Source organism: Elephas maximus, chromosome 22 (assembly GCF_024166365.1).
Source record: "Elephas maximus indicus isolate mEleMax1 chromosome 22, mEleMax1 primary haplotype, whole genome shotgun sequence".
NCBI lineage: Eukaryota > Metazoa > Chordata > Mammalia > Proboscidea > Elephantidae > Elephas > Elephas maximus.
Window position 1 is genome coordinate 67,082,785 of NC_064840.1, and position 18,239 is coordinate 67,101,023.

At 41.2% G+C, this 18,239-nt stretch overlaps 1 protein-coding gene and 1 pseudogene across 9 annotated transcripts in view; one reads left to right on the forward strand and one right to left on the reverse strand.

Annotated features, from left to right (window-relative positions):
- The window catches only part of FUT10 (fucosyltransferase 10), a 317,556-nt gene that overhangs the window by 55,675 nt on the left and 243,642 nt on the right, over nt 1-18,239 (forward strand). For all 9 annotated transcript variants that reach the window (XR_007514954.1, XR_007514955.1, XM_049866547.1 and 6 more), the window contains exon 3: nt 5,473-6,308. Coding sequence is in view for 7 of the 9 variants with exons in the window: in XM_049866547.1 (XP_049722504.1) it covers nt 5,473-6,308 (836 nt within the window). In the remaining 2 variants the exon portion in view is untranslated. The remainder of the gene's footprint in view (nt 1-5,472; nt 6,309-18,239) is intronic.
- Nucleotides 2,017-2,910, reverse strand: LOC126066057 (60S ribosomal protein L13a-like; annotated as a pseudogene).

Consider the following 18,239-nt stretch of genomic DNA (forward strand, 5'->3'; position numbering starts at 1 on the left):
CGAAAGGACTCAGGAAGAGAGTTGATGGGAGAAGAGGGAAGAATATGGATCCAGAAGTTAGTATGAGAACAGGTCCTTCTGAATAGGCTAAAGCCAGCATATCTTCAGTGGAACATGGGTATAGTGCCTGTGGTCAGAATTTAGCCTGAGGTAATAAGAGCCTTTCTGAGTACCAGCACTATTCTTTTTTTTTAAATTAACCCTCAGAGTCTTGGAGCAAATACATAACCTGTTGGGGTTGTGTGGATAATTTGAGAAAATTCACGTGAAAAAGCTTTAAAAATAGCAATGAACTATATATTAAAAAAAAAACCCCATTGCTGCTGAGTCGATTCTGACTCATAGTGACCCTATAGGACAGAATAGAACTGCCACATAGGGTTTCCAAGGAGTGCCTGGTAGATGCGAACTGCTGACCTTTTGGTTAGCAGCCGAACCCTTAAGAACTGTCACCAGGGTTTCCAAACTATATATGCAAATGCTAAATGGTAAAATACAAGGCAGCCCTTTGGCCTAAATTATTTTTTTCCTGAAAAATTTTAGTTATCTCTCTTGAGTTTTTTTTTGTATTTTACGGCGCCACTTCATCTGTTCTATGGTAGAGGTTCTTTTCAAAAGCAGAAACTAACCTTTGGAGAATATTTTATGGAAGCACTTGTCTCTTCCAAATTAAGACATGCCATTTTCCTGAGCAGACTTGGTTTTCACAATGTTACTGTCCTAAAGCTGGGCAGTATTTTTGTGGGTATACTTGAGAGCTCCAAGAGTAAGTCACTCAACAGAATCAGCATCGTGGTGGGGCCAGCCGTCTCTCTGGTCTGTAAGCAAATCTGAAAGTTCTAGTCTCCTTCAGTCACCTGGGGCTTTTAGCTCTAGGTAAGTGATTCAAACTTTGGTAGTAAGGCGGGGTGAATAATACATGCTGGCTTCTCTTTTCACCAGTTTGTGGGGAAGTAAGAAAAGAAGAATATATGCCACTGCAGAAGGACCAAGCTAATTACAAACCATAAGGTGTCATCGCTTTCTGCTTGTCTGGAATTTCAGATTTGGCCTCCACAGTCAGCAATCTGGTATCATTTGCTAGAATTAAGTATATTTCATTTGTATTCCAAGTTATAATTTCCTTTACAATGCACTTTAGTGCGTAAGAGCTTTTTGTCAGCTGTTATTGAAAGAACAAATGAATTTGTCTGTATTCAGTAAACACAAAATCCCAGAGACATGGAAGTTTGGATGTATAGTTTTTACCCTTCTAAGTGAAATGTTCTACGGCACTGGGTGGGTTAAATGAAATGTAAAAGCTAGTGAAGAGGACCGTATAAAATTAGCACACCCGTCACATGCAAGGTAATCGCATTTTTTATGGATTTATCATAGGTTAATTGATTTTCATTTCTTTAAAGACCCCAATTCCAATTCTTGTCATAATTGGCAATGCCCCAGAGTCAATGAGAGCTAAATAACTTGGTTGTTTCCTGAGCCACATCCAGTTCCTTTTTAAAAATTGCTCAGTGTTGACACTCATCTTCTAGGCCATGATATCCCCAGAGAAGTGCTTTCAGTCTGTCACGGTTCTAATTTCAGTATTCTTGAGTGCTTTTTGAAGCTCTAGGCTTAGGAGAGAAGCTTACCAGGCAAAATGACATATTTTTTAATCTTCCCCAGAGAATCAGAGGGTTTTAGTTGGGAAGAAGCTAACAGAAACCTATTTTAATGTGATCTTGGGTGTGTGTGACTCAGAGAAGCAACTAGAAAATGCTTTTTTTCCTCCTTTTCTTTATGTATAACTTATTTGTTTCTGATCACCAAATACAGGGAAGTACCTGTATTTTGTGCCCTTGGTTGCATGCCTTCCTAGTCTTCACATTTGTGAATACCCTTTGTACAACACCAGGATCACACTGTATGCACAGCATGTTGTAACATTCTCGCACTTGCGGGGTATAATGTATAACCATGGGGAGTGTTTTTAACAAATGCCCCATTTATAATTTAAGGTTCCTTGCAATTGGCTCTCTAGCTCACTGTTGCACAATTATTGAAACCAGCTATTACTACAATCCGTTTCTGTAAACTTCTCACACGAGCAGCAAGTAGGTGATATTCCTGCACGGTGGTTAGCGGTCGTAAACCCTTTAAAGCCAGGTCTTTCTGAAAGAGGAGCAGGGGTCATGAACTCAGAACCGGACTGAGGCCCTTTTTGTGTACCCCCAGCCTCCCAAGCCCCAGGCTGCCTGCGGAGGCTAGACAGAGAATGCCCCCCTTACGCCCCCTACGTCTCAGGATGGCAGTAGAGAAAGGGCCGGCCAGGCCGTTGAGGAACTAACAGCCTTTATTGGACCTGGACCAAGGAGTCCATGGGTCTTGAGGACCTCGTGTATTTGTTGATTGCCTTCTCCGCATTCTTCATGGTCTGTTTCCACAGCTGTTTGAGCTACTTCTTGTAATGATCTTGGCCTTTTTCTTCCTCTTCTCCGGGGAACCTTCCCAGCCAGGCACCCCAGGCAGATAAACTTGCAAGTGGGCTTCAGATTCATAACCTTGAGGGCAGCAGGAACCGCCATCTGCTTTTTCTCATCCAAGAGGGGATTCCAATGAACTCCTTGAGGTGACCCAGGGTGGTCTGGTCACATTTCGCCTTTTGGGGCAGCATGCATCACATGGTCAGCCAAAAGACGTGACTCGGCACCTGGAAGTGGTAGGAGCCCATGGGGTGAGTTGGTGTTCATGCACTTGAGGGGGGAGGCCAGGTACTTCAACTTGGTTTCTGTAAAAGTTGCTGGAAGTGTTGATGCCCTCACAGTACACGATCACTGCCTTCCCTCCCAGAGTGCTTGCTTGGCCAGATGGCTGCCAGGTGGCTCAGGAGATGGCCTCACCATTGAGCTTCAGGACCTGCCCCTTAGCCATCTTTGGCAGCCTACGGGGGAAAAAGTGGACATGGTGTTTTAAGTGGCAAATAATGGGAAATGTTTCTGGAGAAATAGACTCCTTTCACCTTCCTCTCTATTAAAAAAAGCATCCCCCAATTATTAAAGATAACCTTACCCCAGCAAATGAAACAAAATTCAAGTGAATGTATCAGATCCTCACACTCAAGTGTGTTACTTTTTAATACATGAATATAAATGTTTCTTGCTTAGATTCTGTAGACTTTTTTTGCTACTTCGGTTGCATGTGTTAGGACCCTCCTGCGCTTCTCCCTTGCCTTCCAACATCAAGGTTCCAATTGCAACTTGGCAGAGGTTGCAGCTGTAGGAGGTATAATGAGCCTATAAGCCCTCATCTCCTAGTTATAATGAGTGAAATGCTCATTATAACTGGCACTGGTTTCAAGTTTCGTTCTCCATTACCAACACTACCCAAATGGACCTAGACAGTGGCCACAGAAGAGTCGAGATGAAATCATTTTAATCCCTTCTACGCTTCACTGATGTAGACAGGAAGAGATGAAACTCAATTCTTCTCCATTCTCTGAGGTACCACAGACAGGCTTTGTTGTCTTTCTGCTTTCCTGCTTGTATTTTGGATCTTTGCTGTGGCACACTCAGGGTAAGCCAGATTAAGAATCACCCATGTGCCATGTAACAATTAGCAGTCCACTGCCACTGGTGTTTGAGTCACCCACTCAAGACCCCTGTGTCTGATCTCCCCAGTTGATTTTGGACCTAATTTGTTTTAATGTAATTTCCTTCAGTCTCTAGTTGTACAACTCTGATCTCTAGTACTTGCTCTTGCTGGTAAATGGCCTTGATTTTCTGTTATACCTTAGGCAGAAACTTTATATTTCTTAGATTTCAATTCCTATCATTATTCGCCTGGCCAGCCTAGACCGTTTTTTGAGGAGCGACTACTTCAATGCGATGGATTGCCTTTCTTCTCAAATTCTCTTCTCTTTCACGTCCTTATGTTTCTCTATCTTAATGATTATTAACCTTTGCCAACCACCCAACCATATATGTCGTTAAATTTCAGGTAAGTAGGTGAGTGTTTTTTTGATGCTAGAGGTCAAAATAGCAAATGCCAAGTAAACCCACTGCTGTCGAGTCGATTCCGACTCATAGGGACCCTGTAGGACAGAGTGGAACAGCACCATAGAGTTTCCAAGGAGCACCTGGCGGATTCGAACTGCCGACCTCTTGGTTAGCAGCCGTAGCACTTAACCACCGCGCCACCAGGGTAGACAAGTATATATGCATTTTTATGTTAGTCACTCATTGCTGATATTGAGAATGACAGCCTGTTATTAAGACAGAGGGAGACACTTCAGCAATTTCTCAGTGCACAGTGTATGCTCTCCAGTATGGTATTATCTGATCTTTAATTGTTTAAAAACCTCCCTTGATTAATTGATTTCTCGTTGGTGTTCTGTTGGTACCAAAGAGTTTATGTTGACTTGACGGAATGTGTACTGGCATTAAATAATTTTTATGAACTTTACTAGAGAGTATGTTTTCTTTAGTTGGAACCATGTTTTCTTTCTTTTGTTCTTGTTTTTTTTTTTTTTGATGCTCTTTTTTCAATGCATGCTGGAAGATAGATAGATTTTTTTCCCCCAATTTCATTGCATTATTAAAAAAAAAATTCAAATAAAGAGCCACAAAATCATCAATGTCAGGACCACTTTAGAAATTCTGCATTATGTACTGTGATATTGTTGTAATTCTTTTTTCTCGGTTATAGAAGTAAGTTCTTCCTAATTGGATCTCTACCTTCACGAACAGGAAACGATTGCTCACCACATCCATCGTTTCTGTCTGCACATTATCGTGTCTCAAAGGTCTCCCAGTTAACCCCCTGGAGGCTAAAAATCCCTCATAATTACAATCATGTGACACCTTCTGTATTTCTTGATGTGTTTGTTAATTCCTGTCCATCCTGCCAAGGTCTATAGCATAGTGCTATTACCAGCTCTCTGGTCTACCATTTTGACTAAGATTGATTAACTGCTGTTTGTGGAAATCAGTCATTTTGGGTTAAAAAAAAAATCTATCCTGTTTATTTCTTCTGGTACTTTTACATGATTTCACTTTTTTTTCCCCCAGTTAATCAACCTGGCAGCCTGGTTGCTTTTTCCTTTTTTGGCTTCCTTTCCCATGCTCTTTTCTTTCTTCAGAGGTGTTTATCTCTTTATTTCTCCTGTCTTCTCTTAGACAACACCTCCAGGAAGAAAAGCCAACTGGAAGAGGCAGTGGAATAAAATTTTTTTTCAGAGCCTAGCCAGACACTGCTCTCATTTTCTTTTTCATAAAATGAGAAAAATAGTCACTCTACTTAGCTATACGTTCTCTGAGCAGGTTCTGGGGTGAAAACTTACCATTGACAGCTAGGCTTTAGCTGGGACACTGTAATGCACCTCTTCTTTATAGTCCGAAACTTCTCCGTATTCTAATCTCACCAAGTGGACTCAAACTGAGACGCCAAAATTCTTCTGGATGTCCTAATATATTTTTTTGTTTTTTCTTTTCCTAGGTACTGACTTTAACATAGATAGCTTACCCCTGCCTCGAAAATCCCATCACGACTGGGCCCTTTTTCATGAAGAGTCTCCAAAAAACAATTATAAGCTCTTTCACAAGCCGGTCATCACCTTGTTTAACCACACAGCTACGTTCAGCAGGCATTCCCATTTGCCACTAACGACCCAGTTCTTGGAGGGCGTAGAAGTCTTGAAATCACTGCGATACCTGGTTCCTTTGCAGTCCAAAAACAACCTCCGACAGAGGCTTGCTCCACTGGTGTATATACAGTCAGACTGTGATCCACCATCAGACAGAGACAGCTATGTTCGGGAGCTGATGACTTACATCGAGATTGATTCCTATGGTGAGTGTTTACGAAACAAAGATCTCCCCCAGCCACTGAAAACTCCAGCCTCCATGGACACCGATGGCTTTTATAGGATCATTGCACAGTATAAGTTTATCCTGGCTTTTGAGAATGCAGTTTGTGATGACTACATCACAGAGAAGTTCTGGAGACCATTGAAGCTAGGGGTGGTCCCTGTGTATTATGGATCTCCCAGCATCACAGACTGGCTTCCAAGTAACAGAAGTGCTATTCTTGTATCAGAGTTTTCTCACCCCAGAGATCTGGCAAGTTATATCAGACAACTAGATGATGATGACAGACTGTATGAGGCCTACATAGAATGGAAGCTGAATGGTGAGATCTCTAACCAGCGACTTCTCACGGCTCTCAGGGAACGGAAATGGGGAGTACAGGATATCAACCAGGACAATTACATCGATGCATTTGAGTGTATGGTGTGCAACAAGGTGTGGGATAATCTTAGGCTTCAGGAAATGGTAAGCAAATCAAGGTTTGGCAAAAAGGTGCTGGTGGTCTTGATGATCTCTGCCATTCTGCATGGGTGCTTGCACTTCCTTCTGTTGCCGCCATTTTATCCCTGCTCTTCATTGGTGTTAGAGAGAGACCAAGGTCTGCATGAAGGCTATTTCGAGGGCTGTCCTCAAGTTTACCAGTCATGAGCTTCTTCCTTAAGGCATTGAATTCTCTGTTTATTGCTTCTTCCAGAGAGCAACCATGCAATGGGTGCAGGGCAGTGACATAAGTAGGCTGGAGGATGAGGGAAGAAGGGGGGAAAAAAAAACCTTAAAAAGTTCTGAATCTCATCCACATAGCCAGTCCTTTAACCACTCCATCAATACTGTTTTAATCACCTTTCTTTACCCACTTGGTGAGGGAGGGATTTCTGTCCTAGGATTATGGGGATGGCCAGACACTCACCACCCATCACTGGACAGATGGGATCGACAGCCGTTCATTAGTCACATACAGCCCAGGGGAGGAGGGTACTACATACCACACAGGGCCATGTGAGGGTTGCATTTAGGATCGGAGTGAACAACCAAGGGCTTTGGAAGGGAGGCTTTGTAGTATCTAGAGGGTGGGGTGCCCCCTGGTTCCTGTGGGAGGACGTGATTGGCTTTTCTGAATAATTCTGCAAGCTGCCGGGGGACTGAAACCTGCTACTCAGGGATAAGCAGGAGCTACACCTGGTTATTTTGGCGAAGAGGGCTGTTTGGCTAGGGGACCTTATCTGCAGGAGCAGTGTGGGAAGGGGAACTTGTGGTTAGGTCATTTGAAGTTCACATGAAGTTACCAGATGTCAAGGCAACACGTAATACCAAACCCATTGTTAAGTCGATTCCGACTCATAGCAACTGTATGGGAGAGAATAGAACTGCCCCATAGGGTTTCCAATGAGCAGCTGGTGACTTCGAACTGCTGACCTTTTGGTTAGCAGCAGAGCCTTTAAACTACTGTGCCACCAGGGCTCCAGATGTCATTGATTTTAGGCCTGGTTTTATCACAATACTATGGCAAAGGAGTTTGATGACTGCTGCCGGACCCCTTACTCTTATTCCCCACAGGCTGCTGTTTTGAAACTTATTTTTATTTCACGTATACAACCAGTCAATGTCTGTCTGTCTGTCTTTCTTTTCCTCTCTTATTCTTGCTCTTTATCTACATGCTTAATCTTCTGCTTACTTATTAATCCTTAAAAGACTTCTTTTTCTTAAATTATTGTAATTAAAGTTCTTAGTAATATCTTCACATTTCCAGATGCTCTTAATATGTGTTTATTTGTTTACTTTTATGAATTTTTTAATGGGAGATTTATTAAAAGAAAATGATTAGTTTCAACTTCCCTTGAAGGTTTTTTAAAATGAAGCGGCCCATACGTATCACTTGCCTATCACCCACCAACCCCTTGTCTGCTTGTCTTATACGCACAGTGTTCTATCTAAATTCTCAGAAGGTGAACAATTTTTATTACATATTTAAATGTTTGTTTTGCTAGCATATTAACTTCAGATTAAGCATAAACCTAATCAGTGTGTGGAATTATTTTGAAATATATACACATATAGTCAAATTTAAAATATTTGAAACATTTTCCTAATTCTAACAGTTTAAGGAAGTTTAAACTCTTATCTGGTCTTAGTCAGGAACAGAGACAATAAATATTACATCCTTCTTACCAGAAAATACATTATGATTTCCAGTGACTTCGTTTATTAACTAATATATACGGCTTCATTATAGCAAAAAATAAAACACAGTGAGGATTGTTAGGAGACATTTTTGCATTTCAATGAACTAGTTAAAATTCTAAAATGCTAATGTGTACACTATTGAACAACAGAACAAAACATACCATGAGAGTAAATTAAAGGATATTTAGAGAGAAGTGGTTTTCTTTTGCATTTATCTTACAAGTTTTCTTACAGCTTAATTATGTTGTTGTTTTTAGGTGCCCTTGAGTCAGTTCCAACTCGTAGCAGCCTTTTGTATAACAGAATGAAATGTTGCTCAATCATACGCTGTCCTCACAGTCATTGCTGTTTGAGCCCATTGTTGCAGCCATTGTGTTGATCCATCTAATTGAGAATCTTCCTCTTTTTCACTAACCCTCTAATTTACCAAGCATGGATGTCTTTATCCAGGGATTGGTCGCTCCTTATAACATGTCCAAAGTCCATGAGACAAAGTTTCGCCGTCCTTGCTTCTAAAGAGCATCTTGGCTGTACTTTTTGCAAGACAGATTCGTTTATTCTTCTGGCAGTTCATGGTATATTCAATATTCTTCACCACCACCATAATTCAAATGCATCAGTTATTCTTCAGTCTTCCTTATTCATTGTATAGCTTTTGCATGCATACGAGGCAATTGAAAATACCATGGCTTGGTTAGGTGTACCTTAGCCATCAAAGTGACAGCTTTGCTTTTGGACACTTTAATGAGATCTTTGCAGCAGATTTTCCCAATGCAATATGTCATTTGATTTCTTGACTCCTGCTTCCATGGGCATTGATTGTGGATCCAAGTAAAATGAAATCCTTGACAACTTCAATCTTTTCTCTGTTTATCGTGATGTCACTTATTGGTCCAATTGTAAGGATTTTTGTTTTCTTTATGTTGAGGTGAAATCCATACTGAAGGCTGTAGTCTTTGATTTTCATCAGTAAGTGCTTCAAGCCCTCTTCACTTTCAGTAAGCAAGATGTGTCATGTGCATATTTCGGGTTGTTAATGAGTCTTCTTCCAATCCTCATGTTGTGTTCATAGGTGCTTATGTATGGTATGCCTTAAAGTAAGCTACTTATGCTTTGGTTTCTTTCACTTTCTTTCAGCTAGGGAAAGGCTGAAATAATTTGACTTCCTCTAACTCTGATTATTTTTTATCTTACAACTGAAAGTAGTTTAATTTATTATATTTGGGTTTCAAAAATACCATTAGACTGTCACCTGCATTTCTTCCCTCTCTGGTCTGCTTCTCCCCTCCTCTCTCTCTCATAAACATATAGACTAGTGTATTAGTTATATCTATTGCTGTGTAACAATATTCCCACAAAGTCAGTGCCTTAAAACAACATACACTGATTATCTCATAGTTTCTGTAGGTCAAGAGCCTGGGCATGGCTTAGATAAGTCCTCTGCAAGGCTGCAATCAACGTGTCATCCAGGGCTGGGTTCTCATCTAGATGCTCAACTGGGGAAAAGTTTGCTTCCAAACTCAAGTTTGTTGGCAGAATTCAGTTCCTTGCAATTGTAGGACTGAGTGCTTTAGTTTTTTGCTGGCCTGCAGGCTGGAAGCTGCTCTCAGCTCATAGAAGTGCCTGTCTTAGGCTGGGTTCTCTAGAGAAGCAAAGCCAGGGGAAAGTATGAATATATATATATATATGTATCGGGATTTATTATCAAGGAAATGGCTCACACGGTTGTAAAAGCTGAGGAGTCTTAAGTCTGTGGGTCAGACTGGAGATGTCCCTGACTCACGTAGCTGCAGGGACTGGGGAACCCCAAGATTGGCAGGTCAGACAGCAGGCCTCTGGCTCACGGGCTACAGAGACCAACGAATCCCAAGATCGGCAGGCAAGATGGTAAGTAAACTGCCATTTCAAGTCCCAAGAACCAGAGGTCAGATGAACAGGAGCCAGCTGCAGGATCCAGAAAAAGCAAAAGCCCGCAAGCCATACCAGAAAGTCCACCTATATTGGATGTAAGCCACACCCCCACGGAAACTCCCTGTGAACTGATTGACTACTTACACAGCAGATCCCATCACGGAGGTGATCACAGTATGTCAGATCTCATCGTGGAAGTGATTGCATCATTATGGGACTGCCAAACTACATCATAACTGACAAACCACTGAGAATCATGGGCCAGCCAAGTTGACACACAACCTTAATGATCACACCACCCATCGTTCTTTGCCATGTAGGCTTCCTCACCATGGCTGCTTAGAGCTTGCAAGGAAGTGAGCAAGACTTCAGCAGTTTGGATGCTACCATCTTACATAACATAATCATGTACCTGTAATCACGTATTTCTTCTCACCTTTGCCATATTCTTTTACTTACAAGCAAGTCCTGAATAACACCCACATTCAAAGGGAAAGGATATCACAAGGGCTTGAATACCAGGAGGCGGGGATTATGGAGGCCACCTTGAGTCTGTCTGCCACACCTAGTGAATCTGAGTAGGCTTATTCTTTATATTATGTACTTTAATTATGTAGGGAAATGTGTTTTTTACTGCTGAAGAGGCTACCCCAGGAATTGATTTTAGTCAGTCAAAGAACATTTATTGAGAGGAGTGTTGAAACCTCCAACTATAATTGTAGTTTTGTCTATTTCTTGTTTCAGTTCTATCGGTACTTGCTTCAAATATTTTCAAGCTTTGTTTTAATATATAGAAGTATTTAGTATTGCCATGCTTTTTAGATGAATTTATCTATTTATCGTTTTCCTCTTCTAGTCTCCCACATGGAAACCCTGGTGGCATAGTGCTTAAGTGCTATATGGCTGCTAACCAGGTCGGCAGTTAGAATCCACCAGGCACCCCTTGAAAACTCTATGGGGGCAGTTCTACTCTGACCTATAGGATCGCTATGAGTCGGAATTGACTCGATGGCAGTGGGTTTTTTTTTTTTTTTCATTTAGTCTTCCACATGGAAGAGGCTAGCTTGGTTGCAAAAATTCTGGTTGTTGAGTGGAAGAAAAAAAACATGAGTCTTTTAGCATTCGGTGTTGAAATTTGCATGTAATCTCCATTTTCAGGGTATGTATTAGCCAGAATTCCCTCCAAAATCAGAACTTGAGCAGAAGGTCATGTACTATTATTTTATTGGAGAGTACAATCCCAGGGAGCAAGAGTTAGTGAACAAGGTGAGTGAGGGACAAGGTGAGTGAAGCAGAGAAGGAGAGGAAAAGAAAACACGAGGACGTATTATGCGCTGACCATTGCTTTATCTAAGGCATTGCACTCCCAAAAAGCTACATAAATTTTTCGATGTCATTTTCTTAGTAAGAAGAAAGGGGGAAAAATTTACCCTACTGTTTCCTGTCTTCTGCTGGTCAAAGGTGTGTCCCATAAGGTGTTAACTTCCCCGCACTTGTAGGATGTGCCTGTGTGCTTGTCAGTTTCCGGTGGGGTCTTAAAGCAGCTTCAGTAGGGAAGCCCTAGGGCAAGAGGTGAAAAGCGTCAGTGTAAACAGGCGATACTCTATCAGGTTGTGTCTATGTGAAGTCTGTCAGAGCCCTTGTAGAGCTAGAACAAGAGGTAACTTATGCTGAGAGATCTGAAACAATACATAAAAGGTGTCTAATACAGTCCTAGACCCAGGGACTAGTTCCTTTGCCATACCTCTCTCACCGTACAGTGAATGGGTTCCTAGGTCCGAGTCAGTGTTGTGTGAGATACCATGGTGCTAAACCAGGTCTTCTGTAAGCTCTGGATGAGTGACGAGGAAGTCAAACCTGTATCTAAGTAAATGTCAATTTCAGTAAGGACAAATTGCTCACTCTTTTAGGGGAAAGAGGCTAATATATTCAATGTGTCATCAAGTGGCTAGATGGCCTCCTCCAGGAATTTAATCATAATGTAACGATATCAAAGGCTCAACATTGATCATTGCTGCTAGTAGGTGACGTGTTCACCAGTGGTAGTTAATGAGTTCTGTCTTGATAAGTGGGAGCCAGTACTTGTGGGCCTATGCGTAGCTGCTATAATTGCCATGATGTTTACTCTGTTTATTGGGGTGGTAGAGGAGAGAGACTGACTGACATCCAAAGACAAGCCATACTATCCACCTGCTTGTTGCAGGCCTCCTTTCAGTGGATGTTTCTTGGTGGGCGTTAGTGTGAGATGTTGATGGGAGCAGTGTTAATATGCTCCTATGTAGATACCACATTCAGTAAGGCAGCTGCGATTGTGTCTGCTGTAAGGTTGAGACAATGGTAATCCTTCATCGTCTGCCATGATTTATCTTGTTTTTGTTAGGGGATTGGAACGGTGAGTTAAGTGGGGACTATACTGGAATATATGATGGGGACCAAGGTCCCTAGCTGGCACAAACAGTTTGGGCTCAACTGCTAGCCTAAAGGTTGGGAGTTCCAATTCACTCAGCAGTACCATAGAAGGAAAGGCCTGGTAATCTGCTTCCATTAAAATTGCAGCTAAGAAAGAGCTATGGAACAGTTTTACTCAGTAACACATGGGGTTGCCATGAATCTGAATGGACTAGACAGCAACTAACAACAACGATAGTGGGGACCACAAGCCCGGAGTCCGATGGTGATGCCAATCTCTGCAGTTTTTCTCAGGATATGTCACTGCTTCTAATTTACTCTCTTGGCTGAGTTGGCAGTTTTAAGGGCTTCTACGTGATCCTTTTTTTACCATAATGTTCCTTACATCACAGTTCAGGGAATCCATGTGAGGTTTCTGCCAGCTGCTAAGTATAAATATTCCAGGTATTCAGTCGGAACCAAGGAGATAAATACAAGGCGGATTTGCAGACCCACTGAAGCTGCTTTGAGGTGGACATAGGTAAAATATTTATTTATCACCTGGGTGCCATAAGCCCATATTCCAACCACAGGACCATGATAGAATTTTGAGTCATCTGGTAATGATGTCAACTCAGACTCCATATCCAGCAGACTTTGAAAATCTGAATATTCTGTGTTCTGTCCCTAATGAACAGTTACCATGGCAAATGGCCACAGGTCTCTTGCAGGGGCATTGTTGGGTCGTTCCTAAAGGGACCCAGTCTGTTTTTGAATCAATGGGCACTGGTCTGTGAACTGACTTAAATTTTGAAATAGAGTGAGGGACCTTGTATTAGCAACACTCTAGTCACCCTGACCATCTATCTCACTTTTATAAATGCCATGATCCTTGAGAGTTGGTATTATGGTAATTACTTCCTCCTTGCCTCCGATGGTTATCTGCTGATATCTGGCCTTCACCCATTCTGGAATCCCTGTTGATACTAGGGACCCTAGTTCCGTAGGGCCATCTTATCCAGCCTACAGAAGATAGTCCCAATTGATCTAAAAAATGCCAGTCCTTCCCTCACCAGTGTTTTCCATATTGATTTAGTGAAGGAGTGTCCTCTTGGCCCTCTCAGGGAACATAATCAGGTGGTTAGTTCTCTGATCTTACGTGGTAAATCCACTCTAATGTTCCCAACTCCCTGATCCTTTTGACCTCTTTTCTTAATATTATGCCAAAGAAGCTCTGCTATCTCTATCTCTTTTACTGTCCACTGTCATCACATCTAAGTTTCAAGGAGTCATTCAACAACAAGCTTCAGGTGTTCTTGGCAGAATGTTGAATTCCATATCATAAATGAGTTCCTCCAATAAAACCTTTCCTATTTAGCCTTCTGTTCCTCCTGCCTTTGTCCAAATCCCTCAAGAAAAACTTCTACATATTCCTTCCCAGTTCTTTCCAGTACCTGTAAGCTATTTCCTCCCAGAGCCTTTATTGCCATCAGGTGAGTAATGCTTTCTGCATATACTTCTGGTACTGACTATCTTAGCTTAAAACCTGAAAAACCCATTGCTGTTGAGTTGATTCTGACTCATAGCGATTCTATAGGACAGAGTAGAACTGCCCCAAGGATTTCCAAGGAATGGTTGGTGGATTCGAACTGCCAGCCTTTTGGTTAGCAGCTGAACTCTTAACCACTGCGCCACCAGGGCTCCCTGAAGACAGAAATGGAAGCAGAGGCATATGTATTATTATTTTTTTAGGGAGTGTAATCATAGAGCAGAGGAGTGAGAACAGCTGAGTGAGGCAGTGAAGGAAGAAGAGCCAGTGTGAGGGTGTATCGTTGAGCTGAGTACTTCTAAGTGGAACTGATTGCTTAATCCTTGGGACCTCACCACTGAGAAGCATGTACTGAATATCAGAACCATTCCTTCAGAGTTAAAAGGGGGGAAGAATTTATCCAGTGGCTTCAATGTCCCTCTGATCAAAATTTCCCCCCCTCACTCTCGGGTTGCACATGTGTGGTGTGAGTGCTGAGTAGAGCTCCACAATGATGTCAACAGTTAACTCACAGGGCAGGTAATGAGAGCCACATAGGAGGAGTTGAGGTATGACATTGGTTAGAGCTCATGCACGGCTGGAACAAGAGATAGGTTAGGCTGAGAGGTTCAGGTACATAAAAGGTATCTGCTAGAGTATAGCATTCTTACCTTCATTTATGCCTTTAGTCCAGAGACCCATTGTTTCATTCTCTCTGGAGGACACACCTCAATTTTTGCTGGGGTGAGAGCATGTCAGTTACCTGGCTGTACAGAATGACTATCTAGGGGCTCTAAGTGCTTCTGACCAGAATGACAACCACTTCTTCTGTTTTTAGCCCCATCTTTACATCCACCTCCAGAGACATGATGTCACAAAATTCCTAAATATCTTAAGGATTCCGTAGTGTAAACTGAGTTGCTTTTCTGCTTTTCCCTCTTAAGAATTCAGTTTTCTCAGTTTAACTAAGTCATTTGCCATTAACTTAGCAGCTTCTCAAATTTTGTTGCTATTGTCTCCACCATTTGGTTTTTGTAAATCTATGCCGTTATATATATATAAAAAATTTCCTGTCATCTTACTGGGGTTCAAGAGGGAATGAAATTAAAAGTGTTTGTTATGTTTAGTCAGCCATTTTTTTTCTGCAAGTCTCCACTCATTTCATTTATTGAACAAATTTCTTTAAAAAATATTTATTGTGGGTGCACTCTGTTTCTATTATGTTAGACAGTGGTAATCAATAAAAGGTATGGTCCCTGTCATTGGGATTACAGTTTAGATAGAAGAAAAAAAAATTTTTTTTTTAACAGTTTAAATAGACGTCATTAATAATCATAGAGATAAACTTTGATGTGGACTATGAAGGAAAGGTTCTCTAAAATGGGAGATCAGAATACTTCTGGTAAATTCAGACTCTTCTGCATGAATCTTCCAAGGGGCTGTCCTAATTGCTGGCAATCAGTTGTTAGTACTACTGCCACAGTGCTCAGGACTACAGATATTACAGTGTTTCCATTAACTACCAGGCTAAGATGATGAAGTCTAGAAACAAAAGATGAATGTAAGTGCACTGTCCTCATTTGAAAGCTTTCTGGAGCCATGTACCCTTTGGTACTAAATCACTGTTAGAAGTAATAACCCTAAGTCATCAAATGGACACTTGTCAGTATAAGATGAGCTGGTTTATATTTTGTTTATTTGAAAAACTGTTATCTAATATATACTAAGTATAAGACCTTATGCTTTCTGTATCATAGATGTCAGCTGTTAAAAGTCAAAAGTCATCCAGTAGACATAGCTTGATTCAGAAGTTTTCTCCTTTGAAATTAGACAAGATGTTGCAAATCGTTTGGATGATCTTTTGAAGTCAGAATTATAAATAAGGTACGGAAATGGGGATGATTTCTAGGAAAAAGATTCAGTATGCCATGATTCTAGTAGACAAGATGATTTGGAGATGAGTTCCCATTTGTATATCAACTGAACAAGTCTTTAGGTTAATAGAATTTACTTTCTAACCAGAGGTGCCTGTAGAAATTTCTCATTGCTTTTTACATTTTAAATTGAAGATGTCAGGGAACAATTTCAAATGGGAGATTATCAATTACCTCATGTTTTCTACATGGAAGCCATCCATTTACCTATTTTGTTTTTTTCCTCTCGCCTGCTTGAAATGGTGGTCTTGGAATCATTGAATGTCAAAGTTGGAAGTAGCTTAGATGTCACCTAATTTAGCATCTCATCAGTTGCTGAATCCTAGCATTTCCATTTGACCCTTGTTTTATTACATCTCTTTGCTGAAATTCCCTCTCTGTCCGTGCATGTTATCTACCTTTCCCATTATGTTCTTTAGCATATTAATGGTAGTTATGTCAAAGTTCTGCCCAATGGATCCACTATCTGAGTCATCTCTGAGTCTGGTTCTGTTGATTGATTTATCTCTTGACAATCAGTGGGTTTTTTTTTTTTTTTAATTTTTGTCTCTCATTATTATTGATTGATTGCTAGACATCATGTACAGAAGAACAGTAAAGACTGAGGTAAATAGCACTTACACTTGAACGTGGCCATGTCTCTTCTGTCAGGCTCTTAGTGTGGGAGGATAAGTTAGTTTAGTTAGAAGTTGAGCTGTATCTGGGTTTTGTGGTTGCTAACGGTAATAATATTTTTTTATTATTACCGTTAGTGCCCTATAGACTTCAGGTTATTTCACTGGTTTAGCTGTTACCTGTGCCGTTACCTGTGCTTAGAGTGGCATGATAAAGAGTTTTTCTTAGTATCCCTGCTCTTCTTTCAGCTTTTAGCAGTTTCTGCATGGCTGTGCCACAGATCCATGCTCTTGATCCTCTTCCAGCAGTAAACTTCTATCACTAGGCTCATAGTGGGCGCAGGGTGGGTACTTTGCTCTCTTGATCCAGCTTTAGCGTTAGCTAGGCCTTGCATTCCTGGGCCTCAGGGGCGGAGTTGTTTTTGCCACTCTTCCCTATGGCAGTCAAACTCTGCCTTGTATCTTTGTTTGGATTTGGATGGGGGAGGAGTTTGTGCTCTTCCCCAATAGCAGGCAGCCTGTGCTTGGTATTGTAGAATCCTAGGCCCAAGACAGTTTCCAGCTCCCCTCTCTCACAGAGACAGATGGGTTTTGCTTCTACTCCTTCTTTAGAAGCAGTGGGTTTTCACCTGAGACCTACGGGTGGGAGGGTTTACTGCCCCTTCCCCAGTGGTTAAGGCTTTTTCTTTTTATGAAGGAAATATCTGGTGACATGGGATGGGGTTCTTGCATGTCCCTCTGTAGCAACTAATCACCCCCTGCTAGCGAGGGGGGGCTCTTTCTGGACTCCTATCCTGCTCCCATTCATTTTTTCCTGAGCGCCTGTTGGAGATCCATGGAAAAAAGCTTTTGAGTGAGTTTAAATTCCTCTTTTGTGTGTGGGACTCCCAACTCTTTCAAACTGGCGTGCTAGTCAGTACTTCATCTTTATAAATTTGTTAAAATTGTAACTGGTTTCTTGTTACTAACTTCTTTGGTGGCCACCTCTTTCTGCCATTCTCTGCCAAAGATGAAACAGGTTATATATGTCATCTCTCCTTGGAGTGGCTTGTCACTGTTTGGTGTTTAGTTACTTGATTGCTGTGTGATCTCACTTTCCCGATAGGCTCCAGAAAATTTATGCATCTGTAGGTGTCTGACGTTTTCTCATTATTAGAGTAGAGCCCTGTTCTAGTTTTCTACATCCTAAGTGGAAGTAGAAACTTCTCTTACTCACACATTAGAAACAACTTGTTTTTCTGCCCAAGACCTCAGCTGGAAAGGCAATTTGGGATTCTGAAACTTAGCTCCTTCTAAAAATGTCATAACTATTTCATCAGCCGCACTTCCTTAAGATCATGCTATGAGAGATTTCTGGAAGAGCACAGGAGTGGGAAAAGGGCCCATTTCATAAGATTCTTTTCTTTGTGATGTCACCTTCAGATGTAACTTTATCTGTACTCTTGAATGGATTCTTCTCTTGAGTGAGAAGGCAAAGGATAAAGTCTTATTACTGACTTTCTCATATAAACAGTCATTCAAGGCTAGGGTTGGAAGGACCGTTAAAGGATATGTGGCTTGTACAACTACCAGCTGAGCTGGTGATTCAACTATCATGAACAAATTGTCTGCTAATTTGTGCCAGAACGTTTCCAGTGCTAGAGATATCATTATTTTTTATAAGTACTCTATTTTTTTGTTAGTTTTGACAGTTATATTATTCTTTAAATTGAACCAAAACTTCCCTACTGTAGTCCATTCTTAGATATCTGCTTCTGATTCTTCAGTGGGATATAGCCTTGTATTTTGTACCTACAAGCTGATAAAACTAAGTGATAACCTCCCAAAAGTTGTTTTGTGG